This window comes from Ptiloglossa arizonensis, chromosome 5 (assembly GCF_051014685.1).
Source record: "Ptiloglossa arizonensis isolate GNS036 chromosome 5, iyPtiAriz1_principal, whole genome shotgun sequence".
Taxonomy (NCBI): Eukaryota; Metazoa; Arthropoda; class Insecta; order Hymenoptera; family Colletidae; genus Ptiloglossa; species Ptiloglossa arizonensis.
Window position 1 is genome coordinate 16,531,306 of NC_135052.1, and position 25,414 is coordinate 16,556,719.

The 25,414-nt window shown below is 32.1% G+C and overlaps 5 protein-coding genes across 12 annotated transcripts; 3 read left to right on the forward strand and 2 right to left on the reverse strand.

Moving 5' to 3' along the window:
- The first annotated feature begins 975 nt into the window (after nucleotides 1–975).
- LOC143146840 (ATP-dependent RNA helicase p62) lies at nucleotides 976–7,553 on the forward strand. 3 transcript variants are annotated; one of them, XM_076311528.1, is made up of 8 exons: nucleotides 1,017–1,034; nucleotides 1,177–1,267; nucleotides 1,679–1,720; nucleotides 2,017–3,033; nucleotides 3,312–3,490; nucleotides 3,582–3,641; nucleotides 5,970–6,206; nucleotides 6,342–7,553. In XM_076311528.1, coding segments are annotated over exons 2-8 (1,638 nt in total). In that variant the 5' UTR covers nucleotides 1,017–1,034; nucleotides 1,177–1,265; the 3' UTR covers nucleotides 6,443–7,553. The 3 variants fall into 3 exon arrangements, with proteins under 3 accessions (XP_076167644.1, XP_076167645.1, XP_076167643.1); XM_076311529.1 differs by lacking the exon at nucleotides 1,679–1,720 and having other exon boundaries at nucleotides 976–1,034; XM_076311530.1 differs by lacking the exons at nucleotides 5,970–6,206; nucleotides 6,342–7,553 and adding an exon at nucleotides 4,638–4,951 and having other exon boundaries at nucleotides 1,016–1,034.
- Nucleotides 7,554–7,589: 36 nt separating this feature from the next.
- LOC143146841 (testis-expressed protein 47) lies at nucleotides 7,590–8,929 on the forward strand. Its single transcript, XM_076311531.1, has 2 exons — nucleotides 7,590–8,363; nucleotides 8,476–8,929. The coding sequence occupies exons 1-2, from the start codon at nucleotides 7,884–7,886 to the stop codon at nucleotides 8,686–8,688; spliced, it is 693 nt and encodes a 230-aa protein (XP_076167646.1). The 5' UTR covers nucleotides 7,590–7,883; the 3' UTR covers nucleotides 8,689–8,929.
- A 58-nt stretch (nucleotides 8,930–8,987) lies between these two features.
- LOC143147125 (mitochondrial thiamine pyrophosphate carrier) lies at nucleotides 8,988–11,495 on the forward strand. The gene is made up of 5 exons (XM_076312076.1): nucleotides 8,988–9,087; nucleotides 10,079–10,233; nucleotides 10,305–10,457; nucleotides 10,633–10,835; nucleotides 10,900–11,495. The coding sequence occupies exons 2-5, from the start codon at nucleotides 10,114–10,116 to the stop codon at nucleotides 11,366–11,368; spliced, it is 945 nt and encodes a 314-aa protein (XP_076168191.1). The 5' UTR covers nucleotides 8,988–9,087; nucleotides 10,079–10,113; the 3' UTR covers nucleotides 11,369–11,495.
- LOC143147123 (glyoxylate reductase/hydroxypyruvate reductase-like) lies at nucleotides 11,400–13,860 on the reverse strand. Of its 2 annotated transcripts, XM_076312069.1 has the most exons (5): nucleotides 13,268–13,860; nucleotides 12,869–12,953; nucleotides 12,275–12,595; nucleotides 11,738–12,195; nucleotides 11,400–11,671 (listed from the first exon to the last, which is right to left on the reverse strand). In XM_076312069.1, exons 1-5 carry the CDS (start codon nucleotides 13,683–13,685, stop codon nucleotides 11,544–11,546), a joined length of 1,410 nt encoding a protein of 469 aa, XP_076168184.1. In that variant the 5' UTR covers nucleotides 13,686–13,860; the 3' UTR covers nucleotides 11,400–11,543. The 2 variants fall into 2 exon arrangements, with proteins under 2 accessions (XP_076168184.1, XP_076168185.1); XM_076312070.1 differs by lacking the exon at nucleotides 12,869–12,953 and having other exon boundaries at nucleotides 12,275–12,497; nucleotides 13,268–13,859.
- Nucleotides 13,861–14,528: 668 nt separating this feature from the next.
- LOC143147124 (bifunctional methylenetetrahydrofolate dehydrogenase/cyclohydrolase, mitochondrial-like) lies at nucleotides 14,529–17,359 on the reverse strand. Of its 5 annotated transcripts, none has more exons than XM_076312074.1 (7): nucleotides 17,273–17,359; nucleotides 16,629–16,716; nucleotides 16,410–16,542; nucleotides 16,179–16,337; nucleotides 15,807–15,991; nucleotides 15,369–15,737; nucleotides 14,529–15,278 (listed from the first exon to the last, which is right to left on the reverse strand). In XM_076312074.1, exons 4-7 carry the CDS (start codon nucleotides 16,250–16,252, stop codon nucleotides 14,932–14,934), a joined length of 975 nt encoding a protein of 324 aa, XP_076168189.1. In that variant the 5' UTR covers nucleotides 16,253–16,337; nucleotides 16,410–16,542; nucleotides 16,629–16,716; nucleotides 17,273–17,359; the 3' UTR covers nucleotides 14,529–14,931. The 5 variants fall into 5 exon arrangements, with proteins under 5 accessions (XP_076168189.1, XP_076168188.1, XP_076168187.1 ...); XM_076312073.1 differs by lacking the exon at nucleotides 17,273–17,359 and adding an exon at nucleotides 17,031–17,165; XM_076312072.1 differs by having other exon boundaries at nucleotides 16,410–16,716.
- Nucleotides 17,360–25,414: the final 8,055 nt, after the last annotated feature.

The window sequence follows — 25,414 nt, forward strand, 5'->3', positions numbered from 1 at the left end:
CCATGAAGGTTCATTCTTCTTCTCGGTAACTGTCTTGATTTGTGCAGACGCTGGTGACTTTCCTTTCTCACGACACGAATCATTATGACAAGAAATAGACAAGCAACTCTTGTAGATAAAACGAAATAAAATAAAATAAAATTTTTGTTAGTATTACGTGTACCTGAAATAAAAACTATTTTTCAAGATGTTGAAATGGTAGAAAATTTTAAACTTTAATTAAATTATTATAAGATTACTATTTGTTGACTCTTAATACTATTAATATTTAGCACTATATATTAAATTCAAATTTAAAAATAATGTAACTGAAATTGAATAAATTAAATTTTCAAAAAGAATTAACGATTTAAATAAATGCATAAAATGTGTTATATCTTCTATTGAATTAAATAAAAAAAACACGATTGCTATTTTCATGTAAATAATGTTTCATATACCACAAACAATTAAAAAGAGTATTAATAAATACTAAATATGAAAAATGAAAAAAGGATACTAAAAATTTGCAGTATATATTAATAAATAGAATAGACGAAAGTATCAATTACAGAAATTATTATATATAATAAATTGTTAGTTTAAAAATATATTAGTACTACTTGTTGATAATATTTAAGCATTTTAAAATTAAATAGTTTTGAGAGCGAATAGCATTATTAAACATTATTAAGAGTTTATAGAACAGGATCATTTCCAATGAACTACAACTAAGTAATTGATATTATGAAACCGGAAGTGAAATTCTCGGTATTAAAAATATTTAAAATAATAAATACGCAAAATGTGCCAAAAAATATGTGCAATTAGATAGAGTCAACGAGTAATGAAAATAAAATAAACAATATACATGGTTTTGTATAACGTCGTTTGTACCTATGTTTAATCAAAATCAATACCTGCAAAATCTGCGTAGAAAACAGAAACGACAGTATAGAGCGCTTCTGCGCATCCCCACTATTGAGTATGACTGATGTGTGTCTCATATCCGGCTTCGTGGTGAATCGTTCTTTCTGTCCCTGGAAGCGGCGCAGGTAAGACGTTTGTTCGTTATTCATTTTACCTTTTTTTGTAAGTAATTGAATATAAATATATGTTGTATCACAGTTAATTATTAATTTCTCTTTCTTTTTTCTCTTTGTCAAGTGTATTAAATGATTGCGAATTTAATTTTAGAGATCTTTGCCGCTTGTCGAGTCAATCAAATACAACAAATCACGTTGAACATTTAATCAGGGACTGAAAGATCATCGTTAGCATCAAACATGTAAGTAAAATTAATATTTAAAGATATAACGGAAAATAAAAATATCGATTAAAATGTTCAGCATTTATCAATGCGTTATGGTAGTTCTAACGTTTTTTTTACAACCACTCGTGGTCGGCCATTACGCAAATATCTGCAATGCGTCGTTACTACTAAATTTCTTCTATCATGTCCTTGTAAGAACGTATAAATGTAGTATTATGCAATATTTCTGATTATATTGTAGTGTTGCCTTTGAAAATTGTTTTTATAAAAATTTACGTAGATATGCATTAATTTATATGATGCTGAATACATTTAAAAGACATGTACCGTATAAGGCTATATTAAAAAATTTTAATTTAAAAATTGCGAATGTAAAGTGAATAGGTGAATGTTATAAATCATGGATTCAAATCTTGTAAATTGAAGGTTGCGACAAGTACTTGGTGTTTTTGGAACTCTTAGACTTAGGTTTGTATACTCAATATTGTTTTGTATAATCTAATATAAAAGCTTATTGAAGGTTTATACCATTCCCAATAAACACATCCAAATTGTTCCTCTCATTTTGGCATGCCTTCACTTTATACATGAGTGGAGCATGAATGCTTGTGGGAGGTAAAGTAAAATGTAAATATGCCTTCGGAATCCACACGTTTCTGTCTGGAACCGGTTCTCTATATGTACTACATTTATATATAATTATTAATGTGTTCTATACACTGTAAAAGTTTTTAGTACTTAAAGTATTTTTTTCAATATTATAGGACATATGGAGCTATGTCTAACGGTTATCACAATGGTGGAAGTTACAGAGGTGGTAAAGGACAGGCAAGAAGCAGGTATACAAGTACTAATACACCTAATGGGCGCTTTGGAAATCGTAATAATAAAAATTCTACAAGCAGTGCTGGTACTAACCTTAGAAAACCAAACTGGAGCTTTGAAAGTTTGAAGCCCTTCAAAAAAGACTTTTATATACCTCATCCTAATGTTCAAGGACGTCATCCACGAGATGTGGATATATTTAGACAAGAAAACCAAATTACTTTAAAAGGAGACAAAATTCCTAATCCTATTCAACATTTCGAAGAAGGAAATTTTCCTGATTATGTAATGCAGGGTATTAGGAAGCAAGGATTCAATGAACCAACTGCTATTCAAGCTCAAGGGTGGCCAATTGCAATGTCTGGTCAAAATATGGTTGGAATTGCACAAACTGGATCTGGAAAAACTTTGGGATATATTTTGCCTGCAATAGTACATATTAATAGCCAACAACCATTAAATCGTGGTGATGGACCAATTGCTCTCATTCTTGCACCTACTAGAGAACTGGCACAACAGATCCAGACTGTTGTTAATGATTTTGGTTCCTTATCTTATGTAAGAAACACTTGTATTTTTGGTGGTGCACCAAAGGGAAGTCAAGCTCGCGATTTAGAACGAGGTGTTGAAATCTGTATTGCTACACCAGGACGATTAATTGATTTCTTGGAGCGTGGTACAACCAATTTACGTAGATGCACTTATTTAGTATTGGATGAAGCTGATAGGATGTTGGACATGGGTTTTGAACCACAGATTCGAAAAATTATTGAACAAATCAGACCAGACAGACAAGTTCTTATGTGGTCGGCAACATGGCCAAAAGAAGTTCGAAATCTTGCAGAGGAATATCTTACAACTTATACTCAATTGAACATTGGATCGTTAACGCTATCTGCAAATCACAATATTCTTCAAATTGTTGATGTTTGTCAAGAACATGAAAAAGAAACAAAGTATGTATTATATTTTTAATATATGTTTTATATTTTAAACATTTAAGTTTATTAATGTCTAAAATTGTATAAAGATTTTCGAAATTCTGTTGCATTCTATATTGTATTAAAACAAAAATTTTGTTTTCATTTTTCTTTTTATGATGACAATAGTATATGAAATGATTTGATTACACAAAAAATTTTTCCTCTAAGAAGAACTGATTTGTGTTTAATTAACAAGTATTTCGATTGTTTTTAATTCGGTTAAGTTACAATTCATTTTATGTCAATTTTAGGTTGGGTACTCTTCTTCAAGAAATTGGTAATGTTAATGAAGATGGTGGGAAGACTATAATTTTTGTAGAGACCAAAAAGAAAGTGGAGAATATCACGAGAAATATTCGTCGCTATGGATGGCCTGCAGTATGCATGCATGGTGACAAATCTCAACAAGAAAGAGACCACGTTCTTAGAGGTACGTTTTTCTTATAACTTTTTGGTGCAAGTATTAGCATACTGTTATGTTTTTCATATCTTAATCTGTAAAATGTACAATTAAATTTCAGAATTTAGGAACAACAGAGGTTCGATTCTTGTAGCAACGGACGTTGCTGCTCGTGGATTGGGTATGTAACACAAGTTTTCGTTTTTTTTTTCTTGTTTTTTTTTTTTAAGATGTTAGACTTTCAAGAATGCATTGACCCTTAGATAGATAAACTGCATTTGCGAAAATCTATACTTGTTTAGAAAGGGTTAGGGTAAAGTGGCGATGTAGCACAGACTGGTTATATGAAGGTGATGCCTCACAATTTTTAGCAATAAATATAATTGATATTGTTAAGTAACTTACCTACCTAATTAAGAATCAGTTCGAAAAATGTAATAGAAAACGAAATATCATTATAATTTTTTGACAGAGTGTTAAAGTACTCTGTAGAATTTGATCATGAATAATTAGGATACATGTATGAAGTGATACAAAAACATTAACATTGAATAAAAATGTATCTAATACACATTCTCAAACTTTACATAAGCTTAGAGCTCTAAATAGACGGCATTAGTTAGCTGGTATATTTATATTTTTTTATTTATTTGTATCACTTATGCTCGAAATATATTGGTCTTATAATCGTTACAGTTTTATGGTACAAAATATTTAATAGCATATTTAGTTCTTATAGTACATAGGTGTTCTTCTAAATATTCGTTTATAATCGTAGCGCTTTATAATAGGGAGGTAAACAGGTTTCGTATAGAGTACAAATTGTGTATAATAGGCTTAATATTTTATTTACTTTATTCTTTGAGAAAGCATTGAGTTTCGGTATCTCAAATTGTTCATACAATTATTGAGTTTATTAATATAATGTCTAATGTTAGGTATATTAAGTACCTGTAGGAAGTATGTACAGTTTTTTATTAGTTTCGAACTGTTTTACCAGCATTAATAAATATTCACTAATGCAATCTATTTTAATTAAGAAAAACAAAAAGATGTTTTAGATTATGCGCTTGTGTTAAAGAATTGAGATCAAATATTGGAATACAGGAAGTGCGTTAGCAATACGTGTGGGCATCTTATAATTTATGTTAATCAGTCTGGTTGTCCTTTGTTTCAGAGGCACATGGTGCACAAATTGTGTTGAGTGTGCGATGAAAAACGATCGTTCGATAAAGAAAACATGGCTCACTCACTGTACATGCGCAATTCTGTTTTGCACATAATATTGTACTTAATGTGCCTCTGTGTTCAGCCTGTGTACCACGCAAGTAGTAGAGTGGTGCGCGGGTGGTGCCGTTATCGCGCTGGTTGGGTGTGAGATAAGACCGTGGTTTGCATTTTGGTACAACCGTCACACTTCATAGCCAATGCTCAGCCGGTGTCAGAGACAACAATCTATTGATTTTGCTACTATCGCTACTCGCTGGTGATGCTTAGGACACAACATTGCGATGTGAACTTGCATTCAAGAATAGCACACCCCCTGGGGCGCTCTGTATGCAGTCACATGGAATGCAATGTTCAGCGGTTACAGGGTTTGTATTTATTATTATGCAGCTAACTTACATTCATATGCATTTAACTTAATCTTAAAGTTGATGCAACTTTTTAAAACATTTTTCGTATGTTTCTAACATTTAGTAATGAAAGTGAGGACAATATAGAACTTGCAATAGTTTTAATGGACATAGTTAACCTTTATCATATAAATATTAAATACTTTGAAACATAATTCTCTAGTAAAATATTTAATACATTTTTTGATTAATCAAATTAAAACAAAAAAGAATAAAGTGGTCTGTCATTAATACATAATACTAACAAATTCATATGTTAAAGGTTAACATAAACTTATATTGTAATAGTTCCTTATTTTCAATTTACCTACTGATACATTTAATATATTCAATACTTTATAATATATTGACAATAATCTGCTAGATATTTTTATAGAGGAAGCCTATTTTATTAGAAGTCGTTTTTAATAGTATGAAATAAAAATATTGAAATAAAGATTTTCCATGTCGCTACTTATTACTTTAAAAAATTTATTAATTATCTGTTATTATAGAATTTTACATCTGACATTCAAGTATTTCCTTTTAACATGTTATTATGGGTTAGTGTATGATTATAGGCTTAGCTGCATATATATTTCAGACTAAAGAACCAAACATGAGAATAAAATTAATTTTTTCTATTTGAAATATACTTTTTTTTTAACAAAGCTAGAATAAAGATTAAGTTTAATTAGAGAAATGTATGTGATTTTAATTAAAAAAATTACATAGTAACCAGAAATAGTTCATTTGGCACAATATATACATAGTACCAACAAATTAGCAGATTTGTTATGGGTAACAAACATGCATAAACTATATTTAGGTTTTAAAAAATCTAGTTTTGTATAATAGATAGTATCCGTTTTAAAATATAATCATTTCTTTAGATGTCGATGATGTAAAGTACGTGATCAACTTCGATTATCCGTCGTCATCTGAAGACTACATCCACAGAATAGGCAGAACTGGCCGTTCAAATAGTACAGGGACAAGTTACGCGTTCTTTACTCCACAAAACAGTCGACAGGCTAAAGATTTAATTAACGTACTTAAAGAAGCCAATCAAGTTGTCAATCCAAAACTTTCAGAGCTCGCAGATAGAAGCGGGAATTATGGTGGCCGAAGTAAGTGCTCAATACACACGATAAAATTAAAATAAGTGTAACATACTGTAACAGTATATCGTTTTCAAAGTATTTATTATTAAACAGTATGTTTGTTAAAGTCGATTAAATATCATTCTATTCATATATTTTCAGATCGTTGGGGATACGGTGGTAATCGTGGAAGAGAAAATATGTTCTCTGGAACACATAAACGATTTGATACTGGAAGGAACTCTAGCTATAATTCTAGTTGATCTGTTTCGACTTCCGACCACATTTCTAAACAAGTAAATCTCTTGGAGACCTAAAACTTATTTACAATTCTTTTTATCTGTGATTAGGGAAAGTTCTCCATGCAGGTTATACTGCTACATTTTAGTTATGTGCTCGGCTAACTTTTATGTTATTTTTATTTATGATCGTATTGTTTTTGTTAGTACTAGTACAAAATTCAAGAAACGCAGGAAACATCTTGACAAATTTAAGTTATCAATAATATTATATTTCTATTTTTTTCACTCATCGAGACGCGCATAAAGTGATGAATAAATATGCGGTAGTTAATTGCCGTTTAAAAGTATTAAGTACAAAAATCTTTAATACGAGACAATTCATGACAATCTTCTAAAGTTGAATTTAAATTTCAAACCTTTTTTATAAACTTATTTTACTAAAAATTTATTGCAATGATCAATTTTAATTATACCTTTTTCAAGTATGAAAAACCGTTATAAAATCTTTAGTTCCTTGCGCGTCTCTAAAGTAGTAGCTCAGTAAGTTGTGAAGTAATAGTAACTATCAGTATTCATTCCAGTTCTTTTAATACGACCAATATTAGTTATTGGTCATACAATGAAGTTGTTTTGTTTGTCTATCTATGTCTGTAAAGTGAAATGAGAGAACGCACTGAATATTATGACTGTGAAGCTACACTTTTCTTACATGTATGTCTTACTAATAGTTCTATGTATATCGATAAATGAAATAGTCCTAATCTATCAGAAGAAACAGTTCTGGAAAAATCGATCTCTTCTAGTAAGGTTACTCATGTATAAAAATGTAGTTTGACTTAAATTTTCCATCGACGTGTCGGATTATTCGAAATCGCCATGACACTTAAATCAGCGTTCTATTTAATGAATGTTTTCATTAATTCTGTACCTTTTAAACGTTTAAAGCACCTAAGAAACTGTTGCACGTCAATGTATCACATTTTCAGTTCTCCGTAATAAACTCCAAAACAAAATTAAAAGACAAAAAAACATTCCTAATGTTATTCATGGTTTAAATATAATATCCTGTCCAACAAATGCAAATAGTTCTGTATGTCAAATTTAGTCTTTAAAAATAAACATTAAAATTGTACTACCTTATTTTTTTTAATTTTTCCAACATTAAACTACATTGTTTCAAATAGATTTGAATTCATGATATAAGAATTGTGTACTATATATAATTAATAGAAGATATAGCATAATTAATAGGTAAAACGTATTTTCATAAATGCAATCCAACATCAAGGAACGTACATGAAAAACATTTAATTGCGGTTACATTTCGTTTGTACGGTTAAATTTTTATTTAAATAATAAACTGATAATGAATTTAATGTAGACAGCAAATGTTTGCAACGACAGAAGGAAAGTTAGTTTTATTCAAAATTGTATGTGTATCGATCAAACGAATATTTAGAAGATGGAAGAACCGGTAAGGAAAAGTGCACTCGATCATATTCGAGAAATCAAAAGGTTCAATCTATGTAGACTTATATTTTGTGCAAAAGTTAAGAATGGTGAAGATATTATACAATTGTTTGATGTCATAATTAAAGAGAAATTTTCGCAACGTATTACGGGATTATTTCTCATTTATTCTGATTTTGTAATTCATTTAATCGAAGCTGCAGAAGACGATGTGTTTCGGTTGTGTAATGAAGTATTTAATAATGTTTCGAAAATTATGACAAACATTAAATGTTTATACATACAAAATGATGCAAAACGATTTTTTAAAAAATGGCACTTTAAAATAATGAAAGATTGCACTTTGAAGGACGAGAAATTAGAGACAATCGAAGACAGTTTCGAAAACGTTTCCACTATTCATAAAAACATAATTTTAAATTTGCATAAATTATATAACCAATTGTGGAACATTTGTCGACTAAAAAATTACGTAAGTATAAATTAAATTGCATTAATGTGTAGCATATAAATAGTTACAAATAGTAGTAAAATTATTGTAACTTTGAATCAATTTATAAATATAATTATAAATTTTTACACAGACAAGTTTTATTGAACAATTGGATTTAATATCTAGAAAAGGACATTTGAATATTCCATCTAAGTCAAATATAGAAGTTGTTCTTAAAAGTCGTTGGGGATACAATTTGGTGGCATTGGCGAAGGATTATTGTGATTTAAAGTATCCGTATAATTTCGACGATTATTCTTCAGTTTCCGAAATTGTACACTATATTAATTACAGTATTAAATAAGTTTATTAATCAATATTAGCGAAAATAACGTATTTAATAATAATTATATAGAGTAATTAAAATATAATGTTGTGTTTAACTGAATAAAGACAAAGTTAATTGCTTCGAAATATAATACGAATTAAATATTTATACAGTAAGTTATATAGTTATTTCTAGAAAAACTATTATAACGATGTAAGTGTGGATCTTGTATTTGTCATTGAAAGAAATAAAGGTTATGTATAATTCGCTGTTTAGATATCTGTAATTGTTTATTTAAATTCTTTATTAATGTGCGCATTCTATTCAGTAACAAATTGAAAGCCAAGCAGAATTTAGAAATCTTACTGTCTTTGCCTAGACTGAATTTCAGCTTTTATATAACAAATAACTTACGTTATTCAAAATTAATGTAATGTATGAATTCAATTCATTTATTTTAACAGTTTTTTCGTAGATAATAATGTTCATTATTCTGCTACGTAGCAGATAGAGTAAAAGTGGTACATGTGTCGAACGGACACTCATTTTTTTTTAATAAAAATATACGTTTAAATAATTTAGACAGATATTATGTGTTATTGTTTAATCATAAATTATAATGCAAAAATACTGAGTTCACAGTAATTTATTTTAATCCTTCACAGATGTAATTTGCCTCTTTACCTAGGCATTGAGTCTTTTATAATCAACTTATTTTTTAAGTTGATCTAGTGCTCCAAAGAATGTATTGAATTTTGTATAAGTTCTTCTAAATTTTATGAACCCAACTTTATCTATAATGAAGCTTTGATTTTGAGTTTTTGAAGTTCTGAATCCTTAAAGTGCCCAGAAAATTCATAATAAATAGTTAACTGTTCTTAAGAAAAAAGATATTCCATTGTATCTGTGAAGAATTAATAATCTAATAAATTTAATTCTTTTTAAATCGGAGTTCTTATTTTAATTTAAAATTGATCAAATTTTATATTTGTATTACAATTATTATTTTGTAATTCATACATTGTTGTTGCAAATAAAAATAAATCATTTACATTTGGAAGTCCTTACTATTCTTTTAATATATAAGAACATTTTAATTTATTGCTCACAGATTTCTAAATTACAAATATTTGTCATTAGTATCATTATCATGGACTGCGGAGAAAGTATAATATCAAACACTGGTGTCTATCAGGATCAGATCAGGATACATAATCTGTCAACCTAAATTTCTACAATTGTTTAATAATTGCATCACCCCCTATATTATATTACTTATTTATGTTTACCAATATAATTCAAGTTATACTTTAGTATTACCATTTGAAAAATAAATACATTCATATGATTTAAAGTATTGTAATTGTGTTGTCTATATTATTTCTTATAATCAATAAAAATTATTACTAATTTTTTGTTCATATAGTATACCAAATATAAGATTGATAAAATAAGAAAACAATGAATACTGCATTGAAAGTAGATGAACATAATTCAGATCACATTATAGCTGGGGCTATTAGTGGCTTTGTAACAAGATTTACTTGTCAACCCTTAGATGTTATAAAAATTAGATTTCAGGTAAAAAATATATATAATATTTCCAATATTGTGTGTGTACATTACTTTTTAAAAGTTCTTTATTATTGTAGTTGCAAATTGAACCTATCACTAATCATCATTGTAGTAAATATCGTTCTGTGACACAAGCATTTTTCTTGATACTTAAGGAAGAAGGAATTTTTGCCCTTTGGAAAGGACATGTTCCTGCTCAAATGCTTTCAATTGTATATGGAATGGGCCAGGTAACTGATTAATTATTCAAAAGAAACTGTTGTGAAATCTTCATGAAATCTTTATCCTAAAAAACAATTCTTTTCATCTATACTGATGATAGTATCTATTTGCTTATATTTCTCATTAAATTATAAAAATACTTTAAAACACACATAAAAATATGTAATTATTAACATTTTACAGTTTTATTCGTATCATATGTTTATAAAAGCATTTGATAATTTTTTACTACTAAATGAATGGAAATATTCAACAAAATTTATAGCAGGGTCAGGAGCTGGTATTGTAGCTACAATCGTGTCATTTCCTTTTGACACTATGAGAACTAGATTAGTGGCACAATCAAGTAATTATCAAGTGTATAAGGGAATCTTTCATTTTTGCAGGCAAGTTTCAAGAAGATAAGACACTATTTTAGATATTGTACTATTTTACAAAATATCTTTTCAGTTCTATTCTTCGTCATGAATCACCAAAAATTCTTTTTAATGGTTTATTACCAACTTTATTACAAATTATACCACATAGTGGTTTTCAATTTGCATTTTATGGACTTTTTAATGATATATATAAAAGATATTGCAATGAAACAGATACAAGTATTACTAACTCTATGGTATCTGGTAGTGCAGCTGGTTTATTAGCTAAAACTATAGTATATCCATTTGATCTTAGTAGAAAAAGATTACAAATACAAGGATTTGAGAATGGTAGAAAAGGTTTTGGTGCTTTTTTTCATTGTACAGGATTTGTAGATTGCTTAAAAACGACATTCAAAAGAGAAGGCGGAAAAGGGTTATTTAAAGGTTTAATACCAAGTCAGTTAAAAGCTGCAGCAACAACAGCATTGCATTTTACTGTTTATGAGCAAAGTTTAGTATTGATGAAAACAATAAGATTGCATATTTCAGAAAAATAAAATAATTAGAGTATTACTTAATAGTAGAAGAGTCAAGTTTCATCAGTAATCATTAATTAATATATATTATATTATATTATTTGATTATGTATATATACATGTATAGAGTTTAATAAACGATTTTTGTTTATAAATTATATTTGTAACTAATTCTGATATTTTATGTAATTTGTATTTATAATTGGAATGGAGCAGGCATTTGAGCTGGTGTTCCTTTCAAAACCGCTAAAATATTTTCAGCAGTAATTCTTGACATTTCCTCGCGGGTCTCTGTAGCTGCGCTACCAATATGAGGTAGTACCACTAGAAAAAGAAGCAAAGTGTACATAGTTTATCATGAATTTATAAATGTGTTACCATTATACTTACCACAATTGTCCAATTTTAATAATTCACTATCCAATGGAATAGGTTCCGGAGTCATGACATCTAATCCAGCTGCTCTAATTGTTCCTTTTTTCAGAGCTTCTATCAAAGCAGACTGATCAACAACTTCTCCTCTGCTAACATTCACAAATATAGCAGTCTTTTTCATTTTTTCAAATGTACTTTTACTAAACATTTGTTTTGTTTCGGGTGTTAAAGCTGTTGTAACAATTACAAAATCACTCTTTCTAAGTAATTCATCAAGTACTGTGTTTTCACCTCCAAATTCATATGCTTCTTGTTTGACACTTCTACTTGTATATAATATTTTAGCAACATTAAAGCTTTTGAGGTTTCTAGCCACTTGAATTCCAATACGACCTAATCCTACTATTCCAACTGTGGATCCAAATAATCCAGGACCACACATCCAAGTTGGTGCCCATGCTTTCCATTCTCCTCTATGATCAGATAAGTTTTAAAATAAAATATGCATTCAAGTAACACGATACATATTAAATATATACTGTGTTTTCATACTTATAAATAGCTCTGTTTGCTTCTACTAATCGTCTAGATGTGGCTAATAATAATGCTACAGTTAATTCAGCTGTTGCATTTGTTAAAATACCAGGGGTATAACCAACACTGATATTTCTGCTTTTTAAAGCTTTTAAATCCAAGTGATCAACACCAACTGACATAGTACTAACAACTTTTAATTGTGGTCCTGCAGCGTTCAAGATTTCATCATCTATTTTGTCTGTTAGTAGACAATAAACCCCATTAACATTTTGTATTTTTGATAATAATACAGATCTTGGAATTGGTTCTGGTTTTTCCCAGAGAATAATGTCACAACTAAAGTAAACCATAGAGAAAAGAAATATTTATAAAATAAATATATTTTATTTTTCATGACATTCTGTAAATTCAATATACATCTATAGTCAAAAATTGTTAACCCAAAGTATTTAAAAATTACGCAAATTCGCAACTAATATATGTATATGTTTTAATATACTAAATATACTGTGAAATAAGACATACAAGACTAGGTTTTATTTGGGGTGATAAAAAGAACTGGAAACTGTTATAAGCATCTTTTAAGACACATTTTATAAGAAAACTCACTGTTCTTGCAGTAAATTTAATCCTGTGTTCGGAATGTCCGAACGAGTGATTAAAACCTTCGGTCGAGTCATGTTTGTTGAATTAACTGTAAAATTTTGCAAGTTGTCATGTATTGACGGTTTCCGAATATACCGAGCAAGGTTAGATAAAAGCATGTTGAGAGATATAACCACATTGAAAATATAACCTTACTTATCATTTTACATATGCATATACATCAATGGACTCATAAACATGATTAATTATAAATTATACATTTTTTATTAATAAAGAACGTTTTGAAAAAAATTTATATTATAAAAATTTAAATAAGGACATTTCTAATGTAAAATTGTTATACTTTATTTGAAGTATTTAATTTTATAGGAAAAGAAAAGTAATATTAAAAAATATTATTACATTTATATGTATATTCTATTGCGAAATCTAGTCTCTTTCTTCTATTCTTCTCGTTTATAAGAGGCTTATTCCGAGCTGTACGACCGTGAAAATTATGTTTTCTGAGTATTCTTCTTATTGTTTCTGGATTTACATTTTTCCCTAAATATGTTTCTACTTCATTAGTAAGTTTAGGTGCACTGATCTTCGGATTCTCTTTAATTTTTCGTACTACCCATCTTTCGTCGTACGCGTTGAACTTTTTGTTTGGAGCTTTTCTTGACGCATTACTTATTCTATTTTCGTTTTGGTATCGTTTTACAATATACTGAACAGTACTGGCATTTCTACCAATAATCTTCGCAATTTCACGATAGCTTTTTCCACTTTGAAAATTTCTTATAACTATTTGTCGCTCTTCTATCGTTGTCTGCTTCATTATTACTATCTTTCTTTTTTTTTTCAACTACGAACCTTACGACGCTAAACGACAACTGCGAATACGCCAAACAATGTAATCTTTCATTTGTTCCATAATTTTCATTTGTTTTCAGGGATTCCCCTTGGGGAATATTACAAAATATATATACTGTACGATTTTAGCTGTGAGACGTTTTCCAGACTAAATTATAGTAACTTTGTGTTTTTTTTATATTTAGACAACTTTGTTCCTTTTGATACTACTACATAATAAATGTAGATACATTTACAATATAGATTCATGATATTTTTTCTCCCATATCTTTCCTGAACTTTTTCACGAGATGAAACGTATTAGTATATGTGATGTACGATTTTGGCTGTGACTCACTGTACATAGAATAATTTCACTTACTTGATATTATTTGTAAAGTTTACAGTAGTAACCATGTACAGTATTAACCGTGATAGTTTATAGATAAATTAAATAAAGTCATAAAATATTGATTGTACACTCAATATTTGTAAACGTTCTCACAAGTTCAAAATTTCCTTCTTGGTCAATTCAAAGTGATATCCAAAGAATTATTATGGTATTTATAAATATTCACGAATTTTAATTAAATACTTTATTTTATGTTTCACCTTAAAAATTAATTTTTTATAGTTGAAAAGCAACTACAAGTAACATAGCATTTAATAATACAAACATACTTGTGTTAATTTTATTTTTGTTTCATATGTTTATCACTGTAAGCTTATGGTCAGATTAAAAAATTTATAAAATTAACATTCATTAATATATACAGCAAACGTATATATTTTTGTCTAATAAATTTTGCTCTATACATTACATTTTCTATTTAACTAAATTGATATTATATTGGACATATTTTATATTTGGCTGGTCTTAATGATTGTCATACAAATATTGCATTCCGCAATGCCAATTATTTTTTATTAGAGTGTGCATGAGTTAAAAGATTAAATAATATTATTTCATTCACAATTTGCAATACAATTATTTAATATACACTCTGTTTGTGCCTATAGACATGGATTTTGATTTTTAAATACTATATTTAAACATTATTTGGAAGAACTTTTAAATCAATAAGGGCAATATTTGTTCCATATCCTTCAACCTTTTTAGTTAAAACCATCCTAAACCATACATGAGTCAAGAGACTGTGAATATGTCAATATTGTACCATAAGTTATCATACTGTTAATAAATAGATGTATCAAATTTATTAAGATCAGACTTATTTATACTTATCATTTTTCATTGCTACTGAAATTGTATTTTTCATTAACATTGTTACAGTCATAGGGCCTACACCTCCTGGTACTGGAGTTATATATCCAGCAACTTTTTTCACATTTTCAAAATCCACATCTCCTACCAATTTGTACTTATCTCCTACTTTTACTTTTGTTATTCCAACGTCAATAATGCAAGCTCCTGGTTTTATCATTTCTTTAGTAATTAGATTGGGTACACCAGCTGACACTATGACTAAATCAGCCATTTTTGTATATTTCTCTAGTTCAGTATGGGGAGTATAACGATGACATATAGTTGTAGTCATATCTAAGCCACCTGTTTTACCTATGAGGTAATGTACTATTGAAACTTCAAATTTACAAACTTTATATTTATTAAACTTGTATAATTATATTATTAAAAAAAACTATGTACCTGTACTATTAGCATGTAAGAGTAATGCAATTGGTAAGCCAACATGTTTTGATCTTCCTACAATTACAACATTTTTTCCAAAAGTTTCTATGTTGCTCCTAATTATTAATTCTCTTACACCTAAAGCAGTTGCAGGAACGATACCATTGCTATGTACCATTAAACTACCCATATTTTCTAAGTGAAAACCATCAACGTCTTTATTTGGTACAATACTTTGGCACACTTCATGTTCATTCATATGATTTGCTATTGGCAATTGCACAAGAATTCCATCCACAGTTTTGTCCACATTTAAATGATTAATTTCTTTAATAAGATCCTCTTGCGTTATACTTTCATTTAATCTAATGGTATAACTTTCAATTCCTGAAACATCAAGAGAGTGGATATATTATCTATAATTATTTTGATTAAATATTATATAATAATACTTACCAATAGCAGTTGCAACTTCCATTTTTCTTTGAACATAAACTTTACTAGCTGGATGATTGCCAACTAATATAGCAACTAGTTTTGGCCTTTTTTTACCATCTATCATCCACGCATCAACAGCTAATTTTAATTCATTTTGAATCTCATTAGCTATTTGTTTTCCATTTATTATTATAGCTTCTTGGCTGGAAAAAATGTAAATTTTGTTGTAAGAAATAAAGTAACTCTTAAAATAATTATCTGTTATGTTGATTCACTTGCAAAATTAATTTGTATTAATTATAAAGACAATATTAATATTATTGTCACATGTTTCTTTGATTTTGGTAAATACTCTATAAATATTTCAAATAATAAATATAAATTACTTACAGAATTTCTGAAGTATGTAAATGTTTTACAGACCATTGGAAAGCAGCTGTTAAGACTCTTTTCCATGGGAACATTGTACATAAAATGTAAAATTATTTATTAGTTTGTTCTAAACGTATCACGGTTACTCAGGAAACAAGAAATGTCATATAAGTTTTTCTAAATAAATATAATATTTTATATTATTATTTTCGTTTTTTTAATATAACTATTAGTAATGTGAAAGCGTACCTGTTGCTTGATAGTAATTACTGTTTGAATATTTGTACCATGTTCTAGTGAAAGGTAGTATCGTTCTTTTTTTTCAAACAAGTTTCGCAGGTTCTTTCTTATTTTTGCAGACTTTACATAACAATACTCACTCCTGTACATAGTATTGCTTTCATTATAGATAAATTATAGGATAGATAGGACATTCGATGGGAGTTTGTGTTTTACGAACTGACGTACCGACTTCGTGAAAATCAATGGTTTTGTCACAAACAAGATATAGAAAAATATTTCATCCTATGGGAGTGCTATCACACGACCTGAAATACTGAATAATGATTCTGTATTTAACTAAATTAAAGTCAATAAAGGTTGCAAACGTAAAAGATTCGTTCCCGATGTTATATTATAACGAGGAATAATCAAATAATACTTCAAACTTTCATATTATTTTATAATTTAGGATCACACGAGAGGAATGGAAGTAAAAAAGGAGAAGAAAGAAAGTTACTTCTTTGCTCGAAATCAATTTGTCGAATTGTATCAGAGTATGTATATATTTTTACGTTTCATTAAAATATTAAAAATTTTATTCATGCTCATGCGTTACAAAAGTTTTCTATGTTACAATATTGTATTTACTTTTATGCCTTAAGCAATCCTTTATTACGAATAATACCGATTGCCAGGTCTTACCACCGAGACCCGAAGGGAGAAAAAGAGAATCAAAGTCTATCGATATACTTTTACACGCATTAGAATCGAAATTATTAAACCGAGGAGGTATAAAAAATCACAGACCGTGTCACACGAAAAAGTATTGCTGTAACATCTATTTTATACGTATATTTGTGCCCAAGTTTTTCCCCTCCATTAATTATTACCTTATAACGATAACATAAACGACGATCTACTACTATTATAGTTTTTTCATCTACCAATTTTACAAATTGAATTAAAATTAATAAAATTTAATTTAACTGCAGTCGAACTTTTATGTAAAATTACAATATTCAAAATATAAAGTAGTCGAATGGTAAAGTAGCGAATAAATATTTGTAAGTACTTTTGAATATTCGTCGACAGAGGTCACCACATGATCGATTTAGAACGGCTGATATTTATTTGTACTTCCACGAATTAAACAAAGATGTAGTTCTTAGTAAAGAATATAGTTAAGACGAGAAATCGTTGAACCTTTTTTATAAATACTTTCGAAAGACGTAAAAATTTGAATTGAAAAGCTTTAATACGTAAACAATACTAAGAGTGACTCGTACGTGGCTGTATTTCTTATGAACTGATTTAAAACATAAAGAAATTAGTTATTCACTGTTTTCAATATTCTACGTAAAGTATTGCATATAAATCCAGTAAATATTTCTCTTATTTTTTTGTGCTAATTATTCGATAAATTTTTACGAGTTACGGCTGATCAAAATTAACCGAAACTGGCTCGAGATCACTTGGAGCTCATCTCTATCGTACCGTTTGGTTATCTCGTCGCTCTATCGTCTCTTCGAAGAAACACATAGACACATACTCGAAGAGTTAGAATTCTAACTCTAAAAGTAAGAATTCTATCTGTCACGATTCACAGTGGGGGAAGATGGCCTTGAGCGGCCAATTAAATTAGCGCCTACCGTAGCGTCTAAATCCACGCAAATTCGGTACGATTAACCTCTGTTTCTCCAATTTCTATTTCTATAAACTTTTCATTCATTTCCTCCAAACGTGAACAAATTCCCGACTTTCCCTTTCCTTTTTTTTTTTTTCTTTTTCGTCGTTCGTTGATTTCTACCCTTTAGCTTCTACGTCGCGATTCTACGAATCAATGTTATTTTTTTTCCAACGTAATTTCTCGTATCCCCTCGTTGATTCGCTCCAATGACGTAGCTGTCGTCGTTTCTATCGATGCACTTCGGTTCTCGCGTTCATTCTTCTCTTTTTTCTTCTTCTCCTTCTCTTTCGTCTCCTTCTCCTCCTCCTCCTCCTCCTCCTTCTTCTTCTTCTTCTTCTTCTTCTTCGTCTTCTTTACCGGCGGAGCATCACGTCGATAGAGGGGCTTTGACGAGCTGGAATGGGGTTGACACTGGAAGACACCGACGGAAGAAGAGGGATTCGATGGCTTAGGAGAAATCGCCGTTAATGGCTCGGTCGAAGGATTTCCTGACGTTCTGCGAGCTTTTTTACGGGTTTTCCGGGCGCGCCGATCTAAAGCGCTCACTCAAATCAAGATTCTCACCTTTTCAGCGGCAGATGAGGCGGATGGCCGACCGTCTTCGTTTCCGCGCCGTTTTTTCTTCATCCATCTTTCGTCGCTTCACCTTCTTCGTCCCCGATCCGCTCTTTCTTTGCTTTTTCGAGAGTTGAGCCCTTTCAGGACCTCGGTTTTTTCGGCCGAGCTAAATGGCTAGTTTTTTCGGCACGCTCCGCGCGCCGGACCATCTTGTTCTCGGAGGACGAAAGACCTTTCTTCCCTGTAATCTGAAATTGACGTAATGATGATAGATACCCGGCCGTTGAAATTAACGGCTCTTGTTCTGGTAGGCCTCGTCCCAACGAATGGGAGAAATTTGAAAATCAACCACCGAATATAGATATACAGGCTGTTCCAGGATTTAACGGTTGACCGGTGTCGGTGTGTCCTACGAGTAGAAATGAGAAAAATGTCCTGTAAACGTGATCCAATGATCGTTTGGTTGAAAAGTTGAAACAAAAGTATGAGATTTCGACGTACTTCCTCGTGGCACGTTATAGTAGGGTATAAGTCGATGATGTTTGTGTAACCAGTTTACGATATTTGAAATCGCTGACGACGAACCGTGTCGCTTCTATCGGTACAGCTGACTAACGGTTAGTTGTACGATCGACCTCCATTTTTCAACGATGTCACTCTCGTATCGACAAATACGACCACCACTTTCAAGTGGACTAATAGCGTAAAGAGATTGATAAAAGTTACGTCTATCGTAGCGCATAAATGGATCGTGGAAATTGTGGTCATCGACATATTCCTACTTTGTAATCTACTGAGAGGAAGTTCAGTATGATTTCGACTATGTTTGTAGTTGGTTGAGAATCGTTTATCGCATCCAGACATTCTTATCGTGCACACCATTCATTTCGTATGTTTAAAGCTGCGATATGCTTTAGCGAAAATAACAATCCTAAGAAAAAGATCGCCTTTCAATTACATCGAAATAATTTTTTTGTATAACAAACGATGTTTTCGAATTCGACTTGTCGTTTGAAAAGTATATGTCTTTGTTACGTATATATTTGTTTGTTTTTCGCACAGGAGCTACGGTAAAATTAAATTTACGGGCAAATTTTCTCCAAAATAAATAGTAAGGCAAAGAGTTAATTATTTCATAGTGAACAATGAAACATATTACAGGAGAGCGGGTTTATTACTATTATTATCATTGCGATGACCAATGATTCTTCGTATTCCCGAACAATCGGAGCCGTTGGAAACGGACGAATGTAAACGTAAAAGCATTGGAAACTAACCTTATTAATTAACAACTAATTAATCGGTTTACCAACAACTACCAACCGAGATAAATGTATTTCAACCGCAGGGACACGCAATGCTATTATTCGAGATTATCGAAGAATTGGTTATAATTGGGGGACGTGTAAGATTCGAATTTGAAGAGCAGTTTATTTCTAAAACAGCTCGAATCGAAGAAACTCGTAAATCTTTAGACAATTATTAACTGTTAACAATTGGTTGCTACGGTGACAATAAATTGGCAAGCGAGAAGTTATCCGAGTAAGAAAAGTTTCAGTGCTCTAGTTTCCTATGAAAGCACAGACACGGTATCGGAATAGTTGAAGAGAACGTAAAAAATTATTATTTCCAAAAGTTGTGATTATCTGTTCATTATGTTCTATAATTTTCATCCACGTTCATGTCGTTAACATTTCTCGAAACGTGTGTACAATTGTATTTCTACTTCAGGGATGGTACAACTGTTTTTAAATCACGGTGTAGGCAGGTCTACGAATTAACCGCGGTCGGGCGATTATCTGGATAACACGGTCCTCGGTAAGACGTTTAGATCGAATAAAGAAAATACCGCATTTGAGTACGGTAGCAGCTCACAGACGACGCTTATGCTCTGCTCGCACGCAATATTAATTCCGGAGGAGCAACGTTTAAACCGTTCTATCCTATTGTTTTATACACGAAGTGGAATTACGCTTTCATATCCGTTTTAGCTTCCAATGCTTTTGAGTTCAATCTCACTTTATCTACCATTCTATCTATATTCTATTTCGGTATTAAATTCTCGGAACACGAATTAACGCGTACGATTTGAGAAAAAAAGTTAATTTTGGGACGATTTCGTCGCGAAGAATAAAATAAAGAAACAAAGAAATATACATACAATATAATAAAGGACAGAAGGAGGGATACCAATAAGAAACCGTGCCACGAAACAATAACGAGGGAGATAGGGAGAAAATAACGGGGAACGCGTTAATCGAAAGTTCGAATCGCGCTCTCTTTTCGATATGAAATTCTCGGGACACGAATTAACGCGTACGATTCGAGGAAAAGTTAATTTATAATTTACAAAATAAGTAAAAACAATATACATACAATGTAATATACGATAGAAGGAGGAACTAATAAGAAACCGTGTCACGAAACAATAACGAGGAAGATGGGGAGAAAATACCGGTGAACGCGTTAATCGAAAGTTCGAATCACGCTCTCGACGTGCGCACCGGACGTGCTCGCGTGTCAATATCTAAGTGAAATTCAATAATGCTCGAACAATTAAGGGTGGTGGCTGGAGTGTGCATCTAGCGTTGCAAGAACACCACCGACCGGGCGGACGTCGAGAGTCAAGAGGATAAAGGCGATACAGCGTACTCGTGGGGGTGGTGTTGGGTTTTAAAGGGTGGGAAGGATACAATATTTCAGAGTGGCGACAAGGAGCAAGCCTGCTTGCCACTGGCAAATTAATTAAATTCCTACAGGCTCTGGCTGGAAAGGCTAAGGGATGGTCGGCGAACCGGGCAAGAGTTCTGTGTTCAGCCCGTGGGAATATTGTAATTAAGATATGCACTTCTACCCTCCATTTTCCTCGTACAGTTCCCCCGGCCTGCCGCGGCATGATTTACGCTTCGAAGGACGCGGTATTGTCTGTTTCGACTGTTTCTAAATTGCATCCTATTACGGTCAGGTCGAGGTTGACGCGCCGTGCGATGCTTCTTCCGGCCTGTTGGCCGAACCACCACGGTAACCATGGTCGATTTATCGTCGAGAGTATTCTTAAATCCGCTGCCTTGCACACTGGTGGCCGAACGGGGAACTATACTAGGTTCAACGAGACGTGTCGGTATAGAAAAACAAAGGTTTGCCTGGAGTTGATACGATAGAAGAAGACAGACGACGAGCTTGATCTTGTTCGCCCGTGTGTTGATCGCGTGCAGATTGTTTGCAACAGTTGTTGTAGTATGTAATTGCGAATCGTGCGCAATCGGTTGAGTATTCTCCGAAGTGTCTTTACTTTAATTCGATTAATTGACTGTAACGAGGATTCAGTGCGCGATCTGACCTTATAACCTTGTTGTTCGTTATATTAAAGACAGTTTCTTCTGTACAAATATTTTATTATAGTCTCATTTGTTGAAACACCGATACGAATTATAGCGTAGATAGAAAAATATTGAATTCCATGTATCTGAAGTGGAAGAAGGCAGTATGGGCGGAGTGGGAGAAGTAACGGGTGTTTCTGTTGTATTGCAGTTAGGTATACCGCTATACATTGTATCTGATATTCTAATACATTGCGTACACCCGTTACTTCTTCCACTTCGTCTATACTATTTTTCTTCACTTATCATAGGAATCGGCTTATTTTTCTGGCTACGTTGGTCGCGACATCTCTGACTCTCTTCAATAACTATTTGCGTCTGAGTATAGCCGTGTGCGCGTGCGTGTTTGCTTCCTCGCGAATGTTCTCGCTAGTCCTCGTGGGTACCGTTAAACTGTAAACATGTATTTATTAAATCTAAATGCACAGTCGTACACAAGAACAAATGTAAAATATAGAATTTAACAACTTCCATACGAACTATAATTATACCTTTAATATATTACTTGCGTTACATTTGTATTTGTTTCGCGATGCATATACATACATAAGTGGACGTTGCGTAGCAAATGCAGACACGATCGGAGAAATCTGTACATCGGGATAATTTGTGATATTTCGTAGAACACGACGCACGAGTTCTCGGCGTAGATCCTGCCACCCGCAGGATACTCAAAATACCAGGTGCGTTCAATTTTTAGAATGTCTCAATTCCATGTTTTGATAATCGACCTTTTATTCCTCAACGACTTTTCCTTATTTCGTACACGAGCTCAAAAAGTTAGTTGTTTTCGAACGGATATAATCATCCTTTCGATTCAGAAATACATGTTCATATTTCGGGGGGTGAATCGCACATTAAGGTGAGTAAAAAATATACTAAAATTACTCGGTGCTGTTCACGGGGGTTATTTTAAAAATCTCGTTTCAAAAAATTGATCTTTTTCGGACACTGGACGTTTTCTTTGATCATCCTTTGATCATTACCCTGTATATTAGAACGAATATTCAAAACGCAACGATATCAGACGTGCTAGACATCGACAGCCGAGAGATGGCGTTAGTTTTAAGTTTTGTTACAGTTTAGTATAAAAATATCGCTGTGTGTCGCCGTGTGGACGAAGGTTTGCTTATTTCGTTCGAGTTCAGTTCGAAACCTAGAGCCGTAAAGATCGTATCGCATTGTCGTGTTTCTTGCTTCCTATCTTTTTTATACATTTCACCGAATCACCGAATACGCGTAATATCCGTGTGACGATAAACGTTTACCTTTTTGTAATAAACTTATATTATAAACTAAATTTACTAAGAATAACAAATATTGCTTTTTGATACGATGCTTACGATCGTTTGTCATTTTAGAGGTTAAGATTGCGGGTCGAGTAGAGGTTATCCAAACGTTACGTACTTATTACGAATGGATTTTGATCGAAGAGAGAATAAATATTTCAAAGAATCTATAACAGTCGAAACTATGCGTCACAAGAGAATCGTATACAGGTTATCCCATTGTTACACACGTATTACGTCGCGTACGAACGTTACGTAGGAGAACGCGACGAAATACTATTTCCAAGATCTCACGATCGAGGTAATGCGAAACAGAGTGAATAATGTTTGGAGTTCTTCGAAAAAAGAAACGAAGAAATTAGCGAAGAGAAAGTTTAACGACGCGGACACGATTTGAACGCGGTGTTTCGGCGAGTATTTACTGATATTCACAAACTACGAGCATGTAATCCCTCACTCGGTGGATTTCGGGCAAAGAGAGAATAAACGTTTCGGCATGGACACAGTTTGGATCTCTGTGCGACCAGCCCGCCGGGCAAACACTCGAACGACATTGGAAAATTGGCACTACATTTCCGTCCTTGCGAATTATATTCAGCAGAGCGTGCATCCTTTGCGTCGAGTCGGCAACATTCACTCGTATCGTCAACGTAGCACACATCAAACGCGAAATTTAATTAATTAGGCGGACAAGTATTTTCATCTAATCCGCGCGGCAAATATTAATATCGCGCGTTAACGATCCCGAACAAGGGTCGATAAAGGGGGACGAATTTATATCAAACTGTGCTCGTTTCTATTCTTCTTTTTTTTTTCTTTTTTTTTTTCGACGCGCGAACAAAAATCGAACACCACTTTACACCATTTTTAAACGTTCCGCGGGACTATTAACGTCGAACGTTTCACTTTTGAACGAACCGTGAGAGAGAAAGACGAAAAGATTGAAAAAGCTTCGAATTTTTTTTCTAAAGAGCCCGTCTCGATTGTGAACATTTGCCAAAAATTCCGAATTACGGAAGAGGCTTTAATTTCAATCGCTGGTTGAAAAGCTCTTCGGGTCTACTTTGATCGCGTGGGTAGCAGTTGTCGAATCTCCGATCAACGATAAAAAAATCGTCTCGCGTTCGTGCGAAGGAGACCGTGGTAAATCGTTTAAAAAATTCTAGAAATTTTTTAACGATCGTTGACCTTGTTACGACGTCGAGTAGAGACGATCGATTAAATATTCGTTAAAAATGTAGAATTCCGAGCTTCGTAGTTACGGTAGAGGGTCTCTAGATGTTTACGCCTTAAAATAGTTGAAAAATAATCGGGTATCGTTGTTTCGGTGGACTGTTTACCGAAATTATCGATTGAAAATTAAGCAAAGCAACGCTCTAAATACGGCACGGTTCAGTCGTCTCTATGTACAAATTGGAAATTAACCGAAGTTAGCTATCATAACCACCTCTCAAGTTTAGTTTACAGACACCCGATACAAAGCGTAATAAATACCCTTTGCTACGGTGAGGAAGTTAAATATTAATTAACGCAGCCCGCTAATGGACCTTTTGAATACAAACTAACCGGAACCCTAAGAGGCCAGAATCTGGTATCGTCACGTTACGTTGCGTCTCATTTTCACGACGTCAATTGCACGCAAAAAATTTACTCACCTCGATGGTGAGAGTCGAAGTCGCGCTCTTTCGGAAGATCGAAAGATCGAAAACGCGCACATTTTAGGCTCGATACTTGGACCAGTGGAGGAGCACTTCTTTTGAGCAGTATCGATGTGTAAAGTTCAAATTTATATTAATTTTCTTGCAACATCCACGAAGTGTCTCTTATCATTTATGACACAAAGTTATATTCGATGGAACACAATTAACGTTAACCCCGAGTTTGACGGTAAAATGGTACAAATTTTTCGTTAATATTTACCAAACGCAAAGAAAAATTTTAAGGAATGTTTACAACTCGTTAATTTTCGTCCGATGCAAAAAAGAAAAAGAAAAATGAGGGGATCGAGGAAATACAGAATTATTCGTTCGCATCTGTTAAAATAACTTTGACCGTAGGCAAAGAATGTATCGCAGGGATGGGTCTAAAGAGACCCAAGGAATGGGCACGAGTCAATTC

Excerpts from the sequence above, each read along its gene's own strand:
- LOC143147123 (XM_076312069.1), bottom strand. The coding sequence starts at position 13,685 with ATGAAGCAGACAACGATAGAAGAGCGACAAATAGTTATAAGAAATTTT. Across the intron at positions 12,596-12,868 it reads TTAAATTTACTGCAAGAACA|TTGTGACATTATTCTCTGGG; the intron begins GTGAGTTTTCTT and ends GGTTTACTTTAG. Across the intron at positions 12,196-12,274 it reads GCAAACAGAGCTATTTATAA|AGGAGAATGGAAAGCATGGG; the intron begins GTATGAAAACAC and ends ATCTGATCATAG.
- LOC143146841 (XM_076311531.1), top strand. The coding sequence starts at position 7,884 with ATGGAAGAACCGGTAAGGAAAAGTGCACTCGATCATATTCGAGAAATC. Across the intron at positions 8,364-8,475 it reads TTTGTCGACTAAAAAATTAC|ACAAGTTTTATTGAACAATT; the intron begins GTAAGTATAAAT and ends ATTTTTACACAG.
- LOC143147125 (XM_076312076.1), top strand. The coding sequence starts at position 10,114 with ATGAATACTGCATTGAAAGTAGATGAACATAATTCAGATCACATTATA. Across the intron at positions 10,458-10,632 it reads TTGTATATGGAATGGGCCAG|TTTTATTCGTATCATATGTT; the intron begins GTAACTGATTAA and ends AACATTTTACAG. Across the intron at positions 10,836-10,899 it reads GGAATCTTTCATTTTTGCAG|TTCTATTCTTCGTCATGAAT; the intron begins GCAAGTTTCAAG and ends ATATCTTTTCAG.
- LOC143147124 (XM_076312074.1), bottom strand. The coding sequence starts at position 16,252 with ATGTTCCCATGGAAAAGAGTCTTAACAGCTGCTTTCCAATGGTCTGTA. Across the intron at positions 15,992-16,178 it reads TTACATACTTCAGAAATTCT|CCAAGAAGCTATAATAATAA; the intron begins GTAAGTAATTTA and ends CATTTTTTCCAG. Across the intron at positions 15,738-15,806 it reads GGAAGTTGCAACTGCTATTG|GAATTGAAAGTTATACCATT; the intron begins GTAAGTATTATT and ends TTGATGTTTCAG.
- LOC143146840 (XM_076311528.1), top strand. Across the intron at positions 1,721-2,016 it reads TTTGGAACTCTTAGACTTAG|GACATATGGAGCTATGTCTA; the intron begins GTTTGTATACTC and ends TCAATATTATAG. Across the intron at positions 3,642-5,969 it reads CGTTGCTGCTCGTGGATTGG|ATGTCGATGATGTAAAGTAC; the intron begins GTATGTAACACA and ends TCATTTCTTTAG.